At 32.7% G+C, this 19,194-nt stretch overlaps 1 protein-coding gene across 1 annotated transcript in view; it reads right to left on the bottom strand.

Annotated features, from left to right (window-relative positions):
- Positions 1 to 4,750: 4,750 nt before the first annotated feature.
- The window catches only part of TTLL7 (tubulin tyrosine ligase like 7), a 94,922-nt gene continuing 80,478 nt past the window's right edge, over positions 4,751 to 19,194 (bottom strand). The window contains exon 20 of the mRNA XM_047085380.1: positions 4,751 to 9,531. Within this exon, the coding sequence (XP_046941336.1) occupies positions 9,411 to 9,531 (121 nt within the window). The 3' untranslated portion in view covers positions 4,751 to 9,410. The remainder of the gene's footprint in view (positions 9,532 to 19,194) is intronic.

Raw genomic sequence — 19,194 nt, 5'->3', positions numbered from 1 at the left:
TCTCTGTTGCCTCAGTCAGTCAGGCCATCTCACCTCTGACATCCCCCTGTGTCTGGAGTCCTTTTTTTTTTTTTTTTTTGGCTCTGTATGTTGAAATCCTGCTCACATGTCAAGGCCAACCCAACTCAACCCAACTCAATTGCTCCCTTGTGACACTGACACCAGTTCTCCCACACAGCATACTCATTACTTCTGCTGTACTCCCACATACCCTCTCGTATCTCCATTGTACTACATGTCTTCATTAGTATTATCTAATAGTGATTATGTATCTCCCCACCAAGAATATGAGTTCTTTTTATCTCAGAGCACAGTTCAGTGGTGTTTGGCAGATAGGAGGCCTAGTTTTGTTTGTGGTGCTCATCAGGCCCTGTTGAACAAAACCAGGAATAGCCAATAAAAATCTTTCATTTATTGATTTTTCTCTACACCTTCTTGTTTCAGAAGAGGCATGTGTGTGGTAATTCTATAATGATTATAACTACCATTTCCTAAGAACAAATATGACTAATTCTTTACCGATTGGTCAATTCGCCCTTCAATTCAGTATTTACTCAGAGATCTCAATGGTTAGAGAAACCTTTTGGGAAATGAACAACTACACTGCCCCTTGTCTGAAACTGGCATACTATAAAAGAAAGAACAAAGCAGAGAGCAAGGCTGGAAAATGTGCAGTGGGAGACCCTGAAGGATGCCCCAGATGCCAGATTGGCTTTAGGAGCCCCCAGTCCTAAAATATATCAACAGAATTGTGTTTCATGTGGAAATAAAAATAACAACAAACATTTATTGGGAGGTCAGTGCCAGGCTCAGAACTCTACATAGAACATTCCAATAATTCCCCACAAAACTGCAGAGAAAGCCCTACTCTACCATGAAGAAACTGAGGCCCAGAATCATTGAAACCCAGGTCGTCTGGCGTCTGAGGTCACTCTTTTACTCAGCATCTTACTTAATTGGGAATAACAAAATCTAAAGGTTTTGGTTTTGTTTTGTCTAAAATTCTTCGCTGTGTAAATGCCTTACTTTGTGATTTTGAAAGTGAATTTAGTGGGTCTGCAAAAGGTTTTTATTGAATGAATGAAGAGGATTACCACCCAGTAACAAGTTTCCTTAGTCCCATTCTTGGAGAACCTGAAGCCCAATGATAGCCCTCCGGATTTAGAATCATAGAGTCTTCAGATCATCAGTGAGACATTTTTTTATATACAATGAGGAATTTACAATAGTTTGCTACCGACACTAGTGCTTCCTATTTTCCTCACAACAAGACTCTCGTGTAGACAAAGTTGCTATTATTTTTAGGAAATGAACTCTCTCCCACCCAGGAAGTTCACAGCAAAACCAAGGTTGAAACTTATGTCATCTGCTTCCTATTCAGTGTGTTTTCTATTATGTAGGAAAAGTAAATTTAAAAGGTAGATGAGAAATAATAAACTACGGAAGACAGTAAAGACTCCAGTCTTTGTAAGGTGTTTAATTTCATTTTCCCAAAGCCCTGGGATTACTTGGCAAGGTGTTATGGTGCTATGGAGTCTTTCAGAAATCTGTAACCCCCATTTAATAATTACGCACCTAGGTCAGATCTGCAAACTGCTGTGGAAATTTTTAGCAAATGCAGGGCGAAGCAAGGTCTAGAAGTGGCCTCTCATGGTTTTTCCAGGGCATATAGTCTCAAGAGGTTCCAAGAAGCCACAGAACTTTACAGAGAAGTGGTGACCATATATCTGCTATCCAGAGAAATAGGACACTAGGACTGTAAGCCAAATTGCTAAAAAAAAATATTAATCCAAAGTACAAATAATAATGCAGAAGTGGGATCTGCCTTTACTCTTCCCATACATGTATGATAAGAATTCAATGTTTTAGTTAAAACAACCAAAGTAGGCAATGATTACCATTCTTCAAGTGAGGGCACCATGGCAATGCATCACATGGGAAACGTGGAACGGAATGAGATGAAATGGAGAAACGTAGACATGGTCAGAAAAAACAAATTCCAAAGCAAATTATAAGTAATCTTTGGCTGAGAAACCTGAGGCTAAAATATAAAATCAAGCTAATTTCTGAGGAATCTACTTATCCTTTATTTGTACTAAATGTTTTATGACAAGTCTATTGCTTCAGTTTGGGAAGAATCAAAAAAATGTAGAACATTTACTGAATAAATACCAATTTGAGCTAAAATGATATTAGGTTTTGATGATCTACCTATTTTTAGCCTAAGGACTAAATGATTTTCTGACTTCACATTTTCATCATTTTAATGAAAATGAAGTTATATGCTGAAATGGTATTTTCTTAGATTGTATTAAGGTTTATATATTCTAGATTTTTCACATATGCTGTGCTATACATTTTTCCCCTAAATCAAATATATTACACACATGTAGATATATTTTTACTCCTAACAGAATACTGCAGGCTTGAAAATGAATTTTATTATGTTCCTTGACCTTTTTAAAGTTATTTATTCTAATGCTAGCAACAGTCTGTCTATAATATAACAGAGCTTGGCTAAATTTATATCGCTTTGAATCATCCTTGCAAGTTTTTGTCATAACAGTGTCAATTTAGTACTTAAAAGGTTTATGTCTACTTGCACCTGTTCTTAGGACAAGATTTGGAATTTGCTTTTTCTTACTGTATGTTTTTATTACTATATCAAATACTGAAGACCCGCTTGCTGTAAAGATATGAAAATGGCATCATTTCCTTGCAACAGTCAAGACACTACTTTCTAAGTCAAAATTTCAACATTTTTGATAACTACGTAAGACAGTTCAGTTTAGATCAGTCTTAGTACCACTCAATATACAACTCTGTAGACACACGGAATAGTCATAGATTTACTACATTTTTAGGAGGGAGATTAATTTGGCAATATTTCACATGGGACCAAACAGAACTGAATGTGATGAAAATTCTTAAGGCTTCCAAAGTGTCTAACATACTGCTTAAAGAAAACCTAGATATGGGGAAAATTTGGTTCAATAAATCTTGCCTCTCATAAATAATCCAACAAACTTTTAATCAATTCCAGCTTTGAGGGAAATTTGTTGTAAACCAAGAGGCCTTTTTTGTTTGCATAAGAAGATGCTTTCAAATGGCAAGTGCTTCTAGATAGACTGTGCGTTACGTACAAAGCTCTTATCTGCTGATGGGTGACAAGAGAACGTCATTAGAGACAAACTTTTATCATGTTAGACCCAAGAAATCATTAATATCTTTTTCTAAAAGCTCGGACCTCATTCTGACTACATTCTTAAGCATTTTATATCACTTTGCATATCACAATTGTGTTGCAAATGTCTAATACAGCTCAGGTTTACCATTAAGGTAATTTACCTGTGACCATCATTCTTGGATCAAGCCATCCCTGTTGAATCCCTGCTTCAAAGATTCCTCCGGAAATGACCAATTCTTTCTCAACTGACAGGTTCAAGTAAATTCCTGCACTAGATTTATCAGTGTTCATAATTATACCACCAGTGCATATTTGATAAATGATTAAGTAAATACCTTGATTACTTTATTAATAAATGAATGGTTTAGTTTTTTGTTTTCCAAAGTTTGGTCAACAGAAGATTAGTCCTGGGAAATGAATTTCAATGAAAGGTACCATAGTAAAATTAGTTTAGAAACTGATGTACGTTCTAATCTCTTGCTGAAAACTCTCAACATATCTTAAGATACTAAGGACTCAGGTCCTGAAAGTAGAGAAACACAACCCAAATTTTACACCCAATGTTTTACAAACCTACAGGATCATGATGATAGGCATTGTTGTCACCATATTCTATACATACATGAATAATCATGAAGGGATAACGCTCTCCAAATTAATTTAAAGATCTATTATCTTCCTCTCTGCAAAATAGCTGTGTTATTTTAGTTTTACGGCACTGTATGAAGTTTTCTACACTTGAAATTATTTCAGGATTTATTTTATAATTTAAAAAGATGTCTAGTCATTTAATTGAATTTATACATATATCTTACAAATTATTTGATAAAATAAGGAGATACCAAACTACCCACACTAGCCTCATCTTTACCTGTCACTGAAAAAAAAAGTCAAAAAATTAACTTTTAAGGCATTCATGGAATACTTTAACATTATAAAAATAATTTAAAATTTTTAAAACCATTTTTAAGTCAATATTTATACCATGTTATCGTCAATTCCAAAAACGAAGGCATTCATGCATTCAAGTTCCTATCACGTGACAGGATTTTTAACCGAAGTGCTTCCTTTCTTTAAAGGAAAAATATTCTAAACTTCTTTCTGTATAATCACCTTAAAGAACAATGGTATGAATGACGATGAGACTAGGATATGCTTCTTACTGAGGCTTAGTATGATGTTTTAACGATGACAAAATGATAAAGTCTTAAGAAAAATAAACTTCATAACTAAGATGCTAATATAATTCTATTCAGATTAGTAATACTTTGTTATAAGGAATGATACTAGAGACATATGAAAATATCATTTCTAAATTTTAGAAAGGTTTGCCTTTCAGCTAACTAGGAAAAGAACTGACACCAATTTTGTTTACTCGACCTGACTTTAATAGAAGGTAAAGTTATCCCCATAGTGCTATTGCTGTCTACACAGCAGAAGAAAATTACTGTGAAAATATATTTCATTACCTGAAAGCTTAATTGACCAGTCTCCTCCACTACTAAAAACACGGTGTGTATGTGTAAAACAGAAATAACCATTTGATGACATGTTGTAGCTTTCTTATGTTAAACATTTTTATTATAGTAATTGAAATAACTTCACCATACAGATATCACATGCTGAAGCATGACAATGCAATAGTAATTGCACATTGTGTTGACATTTCAAGCATATTTTCTGTAACAACATTTGCATTCATACACAGGTAGTAAAGCACATGGGGGGATAATTTGAGTCATGATTCATGGTAGCAAAATGTATTGCTTTCAAGCTATTCTTGAAACCCAGAATCTTCAGCAAATCTATTAATATTCGATATTGTAGCGTGTACAGTATTAATTGGATGAACCAACCAGTTCAGGACCAAGAACTGCCATTGTTAGCCTTTGAAAGAGAAATAAGAGCATTATCTGATTACTTTTGTAAAGTAAGCCTTCTTACTTATTTAAAAAATATTAGTCTGTTGAATAATGATTTTACCAACAGTTTTCAAGTTAGTAGGGATGGATAAAATAAAAGTTTTATGTAGCCCTTCTTAGATAATACAGCCCAGTTAATACAAAATGTGTTACCCGAATCATTTTCCTTCAATATACCATACACCCATTTATGACATGGCGAAAAATCACCAAAAAAGGGCAACAATCTCAAAGAGTGCAATAAGTTTTAATATACTACTTTTTGGTTGCAAGGTTATTCTTTGTATCCATACATCTTGGTTCAAATGGTCTAGACAATCCATGCTTTCTAGGAGTAGAAACTTGGTTCTTAAAAACAGCAGATGAATAGAACTTGATTTAAACACATTTTATCTAAGTTTTACTGTTGCCGAGGCAAAAATACACCACCATAAAATACAAGGAAAACCAATATTTAAAAGGCAGCAGATATCTTTTCTTGACCTTCTCCACGCAAAGGTCAAAACTTCAAAAGGAGCTTAAAGTGAAGAAGATGAGAAGCAAAGAAAAAAGGAAGAAATAAAAAGCAGTGTAAGAAATAAAATTTTCATCATGAATATATTTCCACTTTTTTAATTTATTTGTAAGTACTATTAACCCAAAATATTTAGATAACTAATTCAGAACTTGAAAACATAAACTTCTCAATTTAAAGAGCAAAGCCAATTTTCAAAAATTAAGTCACAGCAACACAACTATTTGAAGTTACACTTTTTATTGCTTAGCCCTTAAAACTAGGTAAGCTAAGATTTGAAATGTAAATTAGCATTACAGAAAAGAAAAGGAAGGTATTTTCTGTCACTCTTCTCGAGGTATTTGCTATTATTTTTAAAGAATACCCTTTTAAAAATGAATCAGTGCTTTATAGAAACCTAGAAATAATAGAGTTTATGCAACTATCAATTTTTGTTACACTGAAAAGGTCAAATAATGTGTATGTTTAGATTTAAAAAGAATTTTACATAATGGCTTTGACATGCTAAAGACAAAAGCACTTGGATTAACTTATATTACAATGTGAAATTTCAAGTTAGATAACTTCCAACTTGAAATTCTATAATCATATGCTTTCCAAATTAAAAAGAGAATTAGAATGAAATCCTTGATGTCTACAAGCCACTATCATCTAGTTGTTTGTAAATACTACATGAAAAGAAAATTGAGTGTTTTTTTGTTTGTTTCTGTCTGAGTTTGGCTCATTTTAGTTTTAGGGAGGAGAAATTAGTAGGCAATTTTTGTGTAGTTAGACCTAATTTAGACATACGGAAAAAATATGTATAAGTCTTTGCATCTGGCAGAGGTTATTTCCATATTTGATCCTGTTATAGCTTCATTTTCATACACACAAGGTAAATGAAATGCTAGTAAAATAAAATTTGTTGCTAATAAAAATAAATAAAAATATGAATCACAATAGTTGGATTACATAAAGCAAATGCTAATTAATTACAATGCTTGATAATTAAAGTGAAAACAAATCTGTAATCTCATACCATATTCATAGATGATGATTTAAAATAAAGATTGCTTTTTATATAATTCTGGAAATCATTGCAATCATATACGGTTCTGGAAAGCATTCTGATCTTAGATTAACAGAATGAGTAGAGATATGTTTTCTCTAACAGAATGAAAATACACTTTCAACTTAAGTAACCCAAATTCCCTATTAAAAACTCCTGTGAATATTCAGTAACTTCTGGAGTTTTTCAAATAAAGTTATTTTCTCTCCTGGAAAAGAGAGAGAGAGAGAATCAGACCCGTACTATCACTTATATTAATATGTTTTAACCCTATGAATAAAAAATTTATAATAAAAACTAAGGAATATTTTATACCTCTAAAACATTTCCGTGGCCGCTAGAGACTTTCATGGTTTACTAGTGTATCTTCTCTTCTTAGTTTCTCATTAGGGAATAAGCACTATAGCAACCATAGTCCACAGCATACCAGGTAGCATATATAAATAATGAGCACATGGCTTTTATTCACAACTTTATCACATCAAACTAGATCAGTATAAATATGCAAATGTGAGCAATAAAATTCTGGTGTTCAAAAAAAGCCAGCTCTAAGTAGCTAGAGAAGTGAAATTTGTTCATTGGGTAGTTTCACACATTTTAACTTACTTTTGGTTTTTAAATTGTGTGTGTGTGTGTGTGTGTGTGTGTGTGTGTGTATGTGTTTTCTAGGGGGAGAGGGTTCATCCCTATGTTAAACATTCTTCTTTTTTGTTTTAAATAAAAATTTTAGTCTTCTATCACTAAGGACAGAAGTTCCAAAGCACCCACTCTAGCATAAGAAATAACCATTTGATTTAAATTAATGCAAGTGAGTGACCAACAAACTGGGTTGATATCATATACCAGACACTTGAAATTATGTCTCATTCATGGAGAAATCATGAATTTAAAAGAAAGATGATTTAAAAAAATACTTCATGAAAAGACCCACTTGCTGATCACTCTTAAAATGATTTTGTAATATCCCAATTTTTACATTATTAATTCTAAGAAATCTGCAATAAATTTAGTAATTCACAAAGTGGAGTCACAAATACTCAGAGTTAAAATGTAACTTCCTTTATCCTGACATCCTCATCCTCTTTTTCCACAAAGATAATAACAAATTCTTCTTTGGGATGCATCTAGCAAGGAAAAGTATCTATCGGAATATGGATGTTAGCTAGTCATAAAGAATCAAGTAGCGATAATTTAAGGAAAAACCTATTTTAGCCTATCACAGCCTCAGAATATGGCTCTAAAAGCAAAATGTATCTAACTTACAACTTCAGGTTGCTAATTATCCAATTTGTAAATTAAAACCGGACAGTTTGCCTCTCTTAAGTTCTCCTGCTTTGGGGCCATTTCTTGATTTACTGAAAACAGTTTCTAGGATAGTAAAAGGTAAAACTTTCCTACATTTTGCCAATAATTAGCATCTGTGAGAAAATAAGACCGTTGGGAGAAGTTTAAACAAACTTCTATAAGATGAATATCACAATTTCTAAGGACTTCCATGTCAATGATACTGCTGTGTTGATATTTTTATGGAAAACTGAATGCTCACCCATCGTTTTTGAAACTGTAAGCAAGAAAAGGAAGTAAACTGCTAAGAAATTCATGCAGAATAACTTTACACATGAAGAAAACTTCATACTCTATTTTGATTTTTGAAAATTCTTAAGGGTACATCCATGACTAATAATATTTAGTAATCCAAATCTTCCATTTGCAATAATTTAGATTATTTTCTATGGTACAATGTGAAACTCTTTATTAGACTTTGCAATGTTAGTTGGTCTCAACATTGAGAGACTTGTAAGTGTGACACATTACCCTATAACTCCAAAATGAGTTTGAAATGTCAACTCTTCTACTTCTGAAGAACAGAAGAAATTGTATTTAACCATATGTACCCATTGGAGATATACTTTCCAAATAAAAGTGAGTGATATGAGATACAAAAATCAGATGGAAAGATTTTGTTATTACCATCATTTTCTGTTCCTTTATGTGACTCCCAATGAAACATAAAAAATGAAAGCTAGTTTATGTTTTGTTTACTTTAACCCACTGGATTGTCTTCCATTTTAGATCATTATATGATCTTACTAGATCCTTACTGAAAATGTACATCATCACAAGTAGCTAAATTTTCATATGGAGAAATAAAAATGTTGGGAATTTCAGGTTGGGATTTTTATAGTAGTTTGCAGTGTGCTGTAGTAATGATAAACCCGTCTTATATTTAATCCTATCATCAAGCAACACCAGGCTTCTAGCTTTGTTTTTCATTTTAAATGGCTACTATATATAAGAGAATTAATAAGGTATTATACTATTAATGCTTTTTCAAGTCAAAAGATGTGTTGTCTAGAAAATAATTTAACACTGAAATGGGATCTTCAAGATCAATTCTGTTTTATATATTCTGCAGCAAAAATAACATTTCTAGTAGGAACGTATTAATTATAAACCTAGCAAATTCTAGACATTCACATATTTGTGTAAACAATTTTAGCATGGTTTATTACATTTCCAGAAAGGTTAAGTCTTATATCCAGTTTTCTGCTAATTCTTCTTTCATATATTATAATAAATATATATGTATTATTTGAGTGCACATGTGTATATATTTTCACACATATATGTCATATATACATAAAACAGCACTTAATGGTCACTTTCTTTGCATGTTTAAATTGGAGGGAAAAAATGAATTGCTATTATGCATAATCCATGGTGATCTTCCTTTCTGTTTCACAAATGGCCATATCGGGACGTAAACAAAACATTGGAGCGAGTCATTCCAGGTGAACTGTATTTCAAGGTGTAGGTTGGTGTTCTCATGAAGAATTGTGTACTTCCTGGTAATAAATACCTATAAATGACAGTTAAAAAGTTATACTTTCACAAACAAGTTAATATGAACATGTCTCACTAAAGTGTTCTTGGTTAATACTTTATATATCCTACATGAAAAACAATACTATAACAACAATGCATTCAACATAAAAAATGCCCTCTCCCAGACTGAGGTGGGGAGGTGGGAAGGTGCTCATAAAAGCCTTACCTAAAGAGCTGCCTATAGATGCAATATATGACGATCTCAGTGTCCTAAGACATCCCATATAGGGCCATTATACTCACATGCTAGGAAACTATTTGCATGGCTCATGTTAATTTGGAATTCATTGTTAATCTCTATAAATAATGTGTGAAACTAGTCAAATATTTCTTAAAAGTATGTGATATGAGAATTTGGCTAGCCACATTAGTAATAATTGTTTGTTTCAAGGATGTTGGAACCACTAGTTATAATTTAAAAACATTTCATCAATATATTAGGACTAAGGTAATCTAAGAGAAAAATTAAAGATTAAAATTCATAACTATAAAATTTATATTCCTGGACCACATAGTTCTTATGGTAACAGAACACCAAAAACAATCATGATTACAGGTTACATGCAATCCTTGCAGCCAAACGTATTTGAAAATACGTGAATTATCCAGATTTTAGAACAATATAGTGTATATACTATATATGATATAATATCTCCATGGGGGCTTGGGGCAGCATCCTGAAATCAAATCATTAATATTTCTGTATTTAAATGTATGCATACTTACAATAAACAGGATGAAAACAATAAATAACTTCATGTCAATTCAGGTCAGGTCAGATTTGCCAATAAAAAGGTTACTCTTCCTTTTTAGTTTTCAGAGATTTGAGAATAAGGAATTGTAAACAAGAATGTGCACCTGTATAATTTGTTTCTCTCTGGAAAAACTTTGATTAGCATTAGGCCACTCCAATCTATATATCTAGAGAAAAATGGAAATCCACAAGGAAATCCACATGAGCAAATGCACATAAACATAGCTATTAAAAGTATAAGTCTTGGTAATGATGAGAAGGACATGGTATAAAGCCAGGACAAAGACATCTATGAGGAACTTCCAAAACTATAGTCAGCAATAGAAGGAGGTTTGAAATTTTTGAAAAAATAAACAATGGTAGAGCATCAACTCATTTATTTTTTTCACTTGACTTTAGAACAGCAACGGTATCACACTTCCAGAGATACACAAAGAAACTGACAGCCAAGAGTACAATTAGCTACCTATTCTACATTAAATAATGTTGATAATTACTATACCTCTATGTCAACAGAAAATTACACTTATAGTTGTATTATATGAATTTTATAGAAGAATATGAATTCATTATGATCAAGTTGCATACAGCATTCAAATTAAAATGGAAGAATTCTCTATAATATTCATAAACATCACTTTATCATGAATTATCTAATAATATCCCCTAAATCTATTACCTAGTACCACAAACTATAAATAATTGCTCAAATCATTAAGTTAATAGAGCAGTAAAATAATACAACAAACCAAATTAAATCAAAATTGCACAATGGGTGATGAATAATGAAACAATTGATTTCTCACATCACAGATTATATAAATTATTTTCTTAATATCACTTGGGTAATTTATATGGATTAATTATTATGTCAAGAGCTAGTGGAATCATGATGATTAATCTGATGTCTTCTGTCATGAAAAGACTCCCTTCCTATCTAAGGCAGAGGTGCAAAAGAAAATAAGGTGTTTGACCAAAACCCACTACTTTGTATTGGTTGAGAGTTATTCTTCTACTGAAAATGCATCCTGATTATATTGATAATTTTCAGAGTAAACAATAACTTCTACCAACTTCCTTTTGAAGAATTTCTGAGCAATAGTTACTACTGACATTACAATAACATCCACATATCTGTTTGAGTTAAAGATCTCCATTCCGCAGATGAAAAAAATAAAATAAGAACACGAAGTCCAGGGGTAGCTATACTATTTTATTTAACCTATGTAACATTTAGTGTTTTCTGTGTGCTCACCACTATTCCAATTGCTTTGCAAATATTAACTCATTTACTTCTCAGAACAATTCTATACAGTAGATATTATTGTATGCTTCATTTTACACATGAATACACTAAAGCATATGGGGGTCAAATGTCTTGCACACAGTTAGACAGCCAGTAAATGGCAGAGCTCAGATTCAAATCCATGTGCACCAACTCCAGAATCAGTGCTCCTAGCTACTGTATTATATGGCCATTTCTCTGTGTGAATCTCAACTTTAAAACCAATGGATACAATGATTATACTCAGTTTTTCAAAACTATGAAGTGTAAAATAACCTAGAAAGTAGAAAAAAATTATACATCCACAAACCTAAACTTTTTAATAGAGGCAGAAAAAGCTAAAATGAAACTTTTTCTAAGGAAAAAAGTTCAGTATGAACTAAAAAAAGCATATGAAATTACATTGAAAGAAACACTTTGTTTCCCTAAAGCAAGTGCTGTGGGATATTTTAAAGCATAACAGGGAAACACAATGGGTTATATGCCTTAAAATCTCCATTAATATCTCTTGGGAGATTCCACACTAGCTGAACATCAAAGATTATTTTTGAAATGTTCTTTGCAATGATATTAAATAATACAATTTGATCATTTTTAGCAAGAAGAAGATCTCTGGGAAGTACATTTATAGCCTATATATATCTATCTAAAGATTTTGTGTTAAAGCACCAAAAAAATGTGAAAAGTTTAGTTCTACCTTTACTCTAGCTTACTCTTGATGTACAAAAATAGCTAATTTGTAGATACCAAGGAAAAATACCTCACACTTATACCCTCACTTCTCATCTCTGAGGCTAGGTGTGTACAACCTCACATATCCATCACATAGACATAAAACATGTATTCGTCTAATTTCTACTTGACGTAGAATTGGTTGGCCTGTCAATGCCAACTTATTGCTGACCACGGAGGATCTCTGGAATGTGAGCATTACAAGACTGGTAGGGAATTAGCCTTGAAAACTTAAGCTACACCCACCTTCCAAGATTGTCCTAGAGTAAGATCAGGGCCCCTCAGACCCCAAAATAAACTCAGCTTCCTAGTTTGGGGAACAAAGGTAAATGAAACTCATCATAATATTTTTCCTGTGTTTAATTTTTTTTCTATTGTGGTAAAAGATATAGAACATGGAACTTACTAGTTTTATCATTTTTAAGTTTTATCATTTATCATTTATAAATCAGTGCATTAAATACATTCACAATGGTTGTGTAACCATCACCACGATATAGTTCCAAATGTTTTCATCCCAAACAGAAACTCCTTGCCCTTAAACACGAAATCCCCATTTCCTCCTCCTCCCATTCCCTGGTAACCTCTATTCTACTGTCTCTATGAATTTGTCTAGATATTTTCTAGATACCTTATATAAGTGAAATCATACTATGCTTGTCCTTTTGTGTCTGGCTTATTTAATTAGCATGCTTTCAAGGTTTGTCCATGTTGTAGCATGACTCACAATTTTATTCTTTTATATAGACTATTTGAATAATATTCCATTGTATGTATATATCACATGGTGTTATCCATTCATCTGTTGGTGGACACCTAAGTTGTTTCCACCTTTTGGCTATTGTGAATAATGTTGCTATAAATATTGCTGTACAAGCATCTGTTTGCGTACTTGTTTTCAATTCTTTTGGGTTTATACTGAGGAGTGAAATTGCTGGGTCATACAGCAATTCTATATTTAACTTTTTGGTCAATTACCAAATTGTTTTCCATAGCAGCCACATCACTTCACATTCTGAGATAGCAATGCATGAGGGTTCCAACTTCTAAATACCCTCACCAACACTTATTATTTTGCATTTTGGGGATAACAGCCATCCTAATGAGTGTGGATTGTCCCACTGATTTAATTTTGATTTGGGGTACGGGGTGGGGGAAGCTCTAGTCCCACTTCTGCCATTGCTAGCAATGTGGATTTAGATAAGCTATTTAACCTCCAAGAGCCTCAGTTTTCAGTTTTCTCTTCTGAAGAGTCCAATAGATTCTGCCATGCCTGTTTAATAGAGTATAGAGCCAAAGAAATAGTGCACAAAGGTGAAATATTATTTATGTGTTATGAAATCAGCCTCACTAGGCAGGACTACCCCTGTTCTGAGATAGATGTTTCAAGCTATCTTGGCCTAGGGCCATAATGGTACCATGTCTTTAACTCAATTGTATAGTACACATTTGAAAATGTATAAAACATAAACGTCTAGCTTAATGAATATTATAAAGTGATTACTTGTAAAACTGATACCCAGGTTAAATAACTGAATATTCCTAACAGTCTAGAACCCTATACTATAGCACCCTCTCTCCTTTCCAGTGTCTTCCCCATTTTTTTTATAGACTGTTCTGATTTTTCTTAGAAGTTTGTAAGATTTTTCTAAAAATCTTACACAGGTTATGCAGGCTGTAAATACCTTCTTCCATTCAGTGGCTTATTTTTTAACCCTCTTAGGATATATTCTAATGAACACATATTCTTAATTTTAATGTAGCAAAATTCATTTTTTCATTTATGATGTGCACTTTTGGTCCTATTTTTTATAATCTTTGCATACTTCAAAGTCATGAAAATATTTTACTATATTATCTGCGTAATCTTTGGTTTTGCCTTTCACATCTGTATAGTCAATTCACTGGAAATGATTTTTGTACATGGTATCAGTAAGTTCAAGTTTCCTTTTTTTTATTACTATTTAGAAACCTAATTGCCTCCACACTATTTTTTAAAACAAATTTCTTTTTTCCCATTTGTCATAAATCAAATGTACCTCCCTTTCTCATAAATCAAGTCTCTATATATGCCCGGGTCTACTTATGACTTTCTGAATGCTTCCGTCAGTCTATTTATCTATTTGGCAATATTACACTATTAAATTAAATTACTTTAACTTATTAAAAGTCTTAGTACACTATAGTTAATAAACCCTACCATTTTATTTTTCTACTTCAAGAGTGTCCTAACTATTCTTGGCCCTTTGCTTTTCTATATAAATGTTAGAATAAGCTTTGGTCAAATACTGTGCCCCCGCCCCAAAAAAATAATTTGTTGGAATTTATACTACGATTACACTGAATTTAGAGATGTTCAGATCTATGTGAGACATTTGATGATATTGATTCCAATGATGAACAAGGTATATCTTTCCAGAGTTTACATTTTCCTACCTAAAAGTCTTACACATTTTTGTTACATTTATTCCTAAGTATTAACTATTCTTTGATGCTACTGAAAATAATATCGTATCTAAAATTTCATATTTGAGCTGTTTATATAGAAAAAATACAATTGATTTTCGTGACCTTGATTTCATTAAAACTATTAAATTTACTTAATAATTTATCTGTAGATTTATTTAGATTTCTATGAAATAATCATATCCACTAGCATTGAGTTTTACTTTAGTGCCTTTTATTTCTTTTGCTTGCCTCATTGAACCAGCTAGGACCTCTAGTACAGTAATAAATAGAAGTGGTAATAACAGGCAATCTTGTCTTGTTCCTAATCTCATAAGGAAATCCTTCAACATTTCATCATTAGGCATGTTGGTTGTAGGTTTTTTGTAGTTATTCTTCATTAAATTAAAGAATTTCCCTTTTGTTTCTAGTTTGCATTTTTAAAAAAACATGTGCCCTGAATTCTATCAAGTGATGTATATTTATCTTTTAAAATGATCTTTTATCCTATAAAAATTACATTGACCACTTTTTACTGTTATTGCACCCTTAAATTGAAGCAATAAACAGAAGTTGGTCATGATATACATTATCCGATTTAAAGTTTCTGGGTTCATTTTGCTAATATTTCATTTAAGACTTTTGCATCTACATTGGAATAAGATTGAGCTGTTACTATCCTTTGCCATAATGTCCTGGTTAGGTTTTAGTATCAAATGTATGGCGGCCTCATAAAACAAGTTGGAGAATGTTCCCTCCTTGTCTGTTCTCTAGATGGGCTTAATAGAATTGGATAGTGAAAACCTATGAATCTAGAGTGACCTTTGAGAGGGTTTTTAATTACTGATTCAATTTCTTCTATAGTCAACACTATTTGATAATTTCTATATAAGACTTCCTAACAAGAAGTTGTGTCACTTTTGGTAATACATATGTCTTTTTCCAGGAATTTGTTAACCTAATCTCAATTACCAAATTTATTGGCATGAAATTGTTTCTGTTTTCTTACAAAATTTTCAATGTTTGTAGGATCTGTAGTAATGTCTCCATTTTTGTTCTTGATGTTAACTATTTCTGGCTCTTGTATTCTTGATCAGTCTCACAAGTTGCTCATCATTTTTACTAGTCTTTTCAAAAACACATTTTGGCCAAGTTAATCTTTATTGTTTCTTTCATTATTGTTAATTTCTGCTCTCCTTTCTTTGTATTCTTTGGGTTTATCTTAATGTCATTTTGTCATTTTTCAAAATGGTTACTGATATCATTAAATTTGTGCCTTCCTCTTGCCTAATGCCAATTTATATAAATTGTCTATAAATATGCCTATAATAATGATTTTTTATATACTGCAATTTTTATTATAGTATTTTTGTTATAAATCCATTCAAAATATTTTCTTATGACCATTAAGATCTTTGATCTTCTTTGATTCATCAGTTACTTAGAAGCATAATTTTTTTTATCTTTCCAAAGTATGGATATTCCAATTATAATCTTTGCTATTATTTTGTAGTTTAATGGCATGGGGTCTGAAAAAAAAACTCTGTATGAGTTAAGTCTTGTGAAATTTGTTGAAATATGTTTTGTTATTCCACAATATGATTGATTTTTGTAAAAATTCCTGGTGTGCTTGGTATTTTATATTCTGAGATTATTAGATTCACTTCTGTATATGACAGTTAAGTCATATATATGACAGTTAAGTCTGTTATATTGTTAAGATGTTCTATATCTTTAATTTATATATATATAGATAGATAGATCTCCATCTATGGTTGTAGATCTATTTTTCCTTGTAATTCTGTTAACTTCTGCTTTGCAAAACATCTGGATGACTGTTACTCCTAGAAATCTAGGGTGTTTACCAATATCCCCATCTTTGGCAGACCTTGAACTGCTACTTTTTCCCTTAGGCCCATGAGTCTATCAAAAGTACTACTCAGTACTGGGGCACCTGGATGGCTCAACTGGTTAAGTGTCTGACTTTGGCTCAGGTCATGATCTCAGTTTGTGAGTTCGAGCCCTGCATCAGGCTCTCTGCTCTCAGCTCAGAGCCTGCTTCAGATCCTCTGTCCTCCCACCTCTCTGCCCTTCCCTCACTCTCTCTCTCTCTCTCTCTCTCTCAAAAATAAACATTAAAAAAAAAAAGTACTACTCAATACTAACAAGCACTCATTATGTACCCAATTAACTCTCCAATGTCTTCAAGCAAAGGTATCGGTATTTTGTCTAGCTTTTCTAGTTCGTATTAAAAGGAAGATTTGTCCAAAAACCTAGTGCTCATTACCGAAGGCAGAAGTTTGAACTCAAAATGTTTTGAACTAAAAATGTTTTTAGCCATGAAACACCTTGTGAAATGAGCTTATATGGAAGCTCAGTATATGAAATATAGAAACACATTTTGATTCTAGTATCCTGGAGATAGAGAGAGAGAGAGAGAGAAAATATATACATATATATATATGTGTGTGTGTGTGTATATAGATATATACAATAGATATATATATGAAGAAAATAGAGATAACATATATATATAACATATATAACACATATATATGTTATCTCTATTATGTTATCTCTATTTTCTTCTCTTTTAATTTTATAGATAAATGAACTAAATTTATATCTCCTCATAAAGTATTTAGGTATACCCCATACATTATTTATATTAGGTATATATTAAATTATAAATATTAATTTATACTTTACTAGGTAACTTAATAAATGAAATTTATCTATGCATTAATAAGTATAAGTTAAGTGACTTCTTTTTTTTTTATTTTTTTAAAAAAAATTTTTTTTTCAACGTTTATTTATTTTTGGGACAGAGAGAGACAGAGCATGAACGGGCGAGGGGCAGAGAGAGAGGGAGACACAGAATCGGAAACAGGCTCCAGGCTCTGAGCCATCAGCTCAGAGCCCGACGCGGGGCTCGAACTCACGGACCGCGAGATCGTGACCTGGCTGAAGTCGGACGCTCAACCGACTGCGCCACCCAGGCGCCCCTAAGTGACTTCTACATATAAAGTAAAATGCTATAGGTTCTTAATTGACAAGGGAAAGAAGATACGGCTAGTTGTCACATGTTTTTAAATTAATGTGACACTGACTTGGGTTTTAATAGCTAGATATCAGGAGGACAGTTTCATTTCTCTTCCCTCCTTGTGGTTTCCAAGTAGAAGAATTTCCACCAAATTTTTCTGACCTTTTCCCAGAAGTGAGTTATCTGATTTTCAGGTTTAAAGTTTATTTATTTATTTTGAGAGAGAGAGAGAGGGAGGGGTTGAGAGAGGGAGAGACAGAGAATCCCAAGCAGGCTCTGCACTGTCAGCACAAAGCTCGATGTGGGGCTTAATCTCACAAATTGTGAGATCATGACCTGAGCTGAAATCAAGAGTTGGACGCCTAATTGACTGAGCCACCCAGGGGTCCCTGATTTTCAGGTTTAAAAGAAGGAATCAGGTATGCTTGGCTTGGCCCCCTTCTCTTGTTGGATTAGTCTATCTGCAGAAAGGGTGCATCCTTATTTGTTCTTTAGCCAACACCAACAGAACTAGATTTTATGGGGTAGTGTGGAAGGTTTGGGTTGATCCAGCTCTGCTTATGACTGGATCAGTACATTTAATTCTCACAAAGTCAATTTTAGAGAACTCACTTGGATCAAATCTATACCATGCCCTTTAATGTAGCTTTACTCAGTAACGAAGCCACATTCTGATGATTACCTGTCTGATTCCTACATTTCTCTCTCAAATGGTTCTGAACTTGGGCAGAAATAGAGGGTGTGTGTACTAATATACATCCCCCAAAATGCTTATAATCACCATACCTGGGTTATAGTGAGCATTTATCAGAAGTCCAGAACTCAAGGTTCCAGAGTCAAGAATATCTCTTCTGACCACCAAAAGGGGGAGAAAATAAAAAGGCCTGAACCAACTGCAAGGTGTAACTTCTTCCTCCAGAATGACGTCATCCTATTTTTGGCTGTCTACAAAAGTTATAAGATCCCTCAACAGAAAATGGGTTACAAAATCTGTAATTGCAAGTGTGACATTAAAGATTTTGAAACCATGCTTCCTAGACTGGAACTTAAGATTTTTCTGATCATCCTTCCAGAGTATCACTCTTTAAAATGAAGCCTCTTCATTTATATATTGTAATATTTCAATGATGACCATCATTCTTTCAAACCATATGAAAATACTAATGAAAGTAATATAAGTTGTAGTTCAATAATTTGCTTCAAACCATTAAACTGTAGAATATTGTTTTGATATTTACATATTTCAAATATTAATGGCTAGCTTTATCCTTACCGTTGTTCTAATCAGGCAGCTTCTAAAGGTAATGCAACAGTCAGAATCCAACACAAAGATTAAAAATACATCTTTCAATACTTTTTGTTAAATATATTCCAAGCC

Source organism: Lynx rufus, unplaced genomic scaffold (assembly GCF_022079265.1).
Source record: "Lynx rufus isolate CCGP_SWC_20201006 ecotype Redwood Valley unplaced genomic scaffold, mLynRuf1.p SCAF_2, whole genome shotgun sequence".
NCBI lineage: Eukaryota > Metazoa > Chordata > Mammalia > Carnivora > Felidae > Lynx > Lynx rufus.
This window is presented reverse-complemented; position numbering and strand designations above follow the sequence as displayed.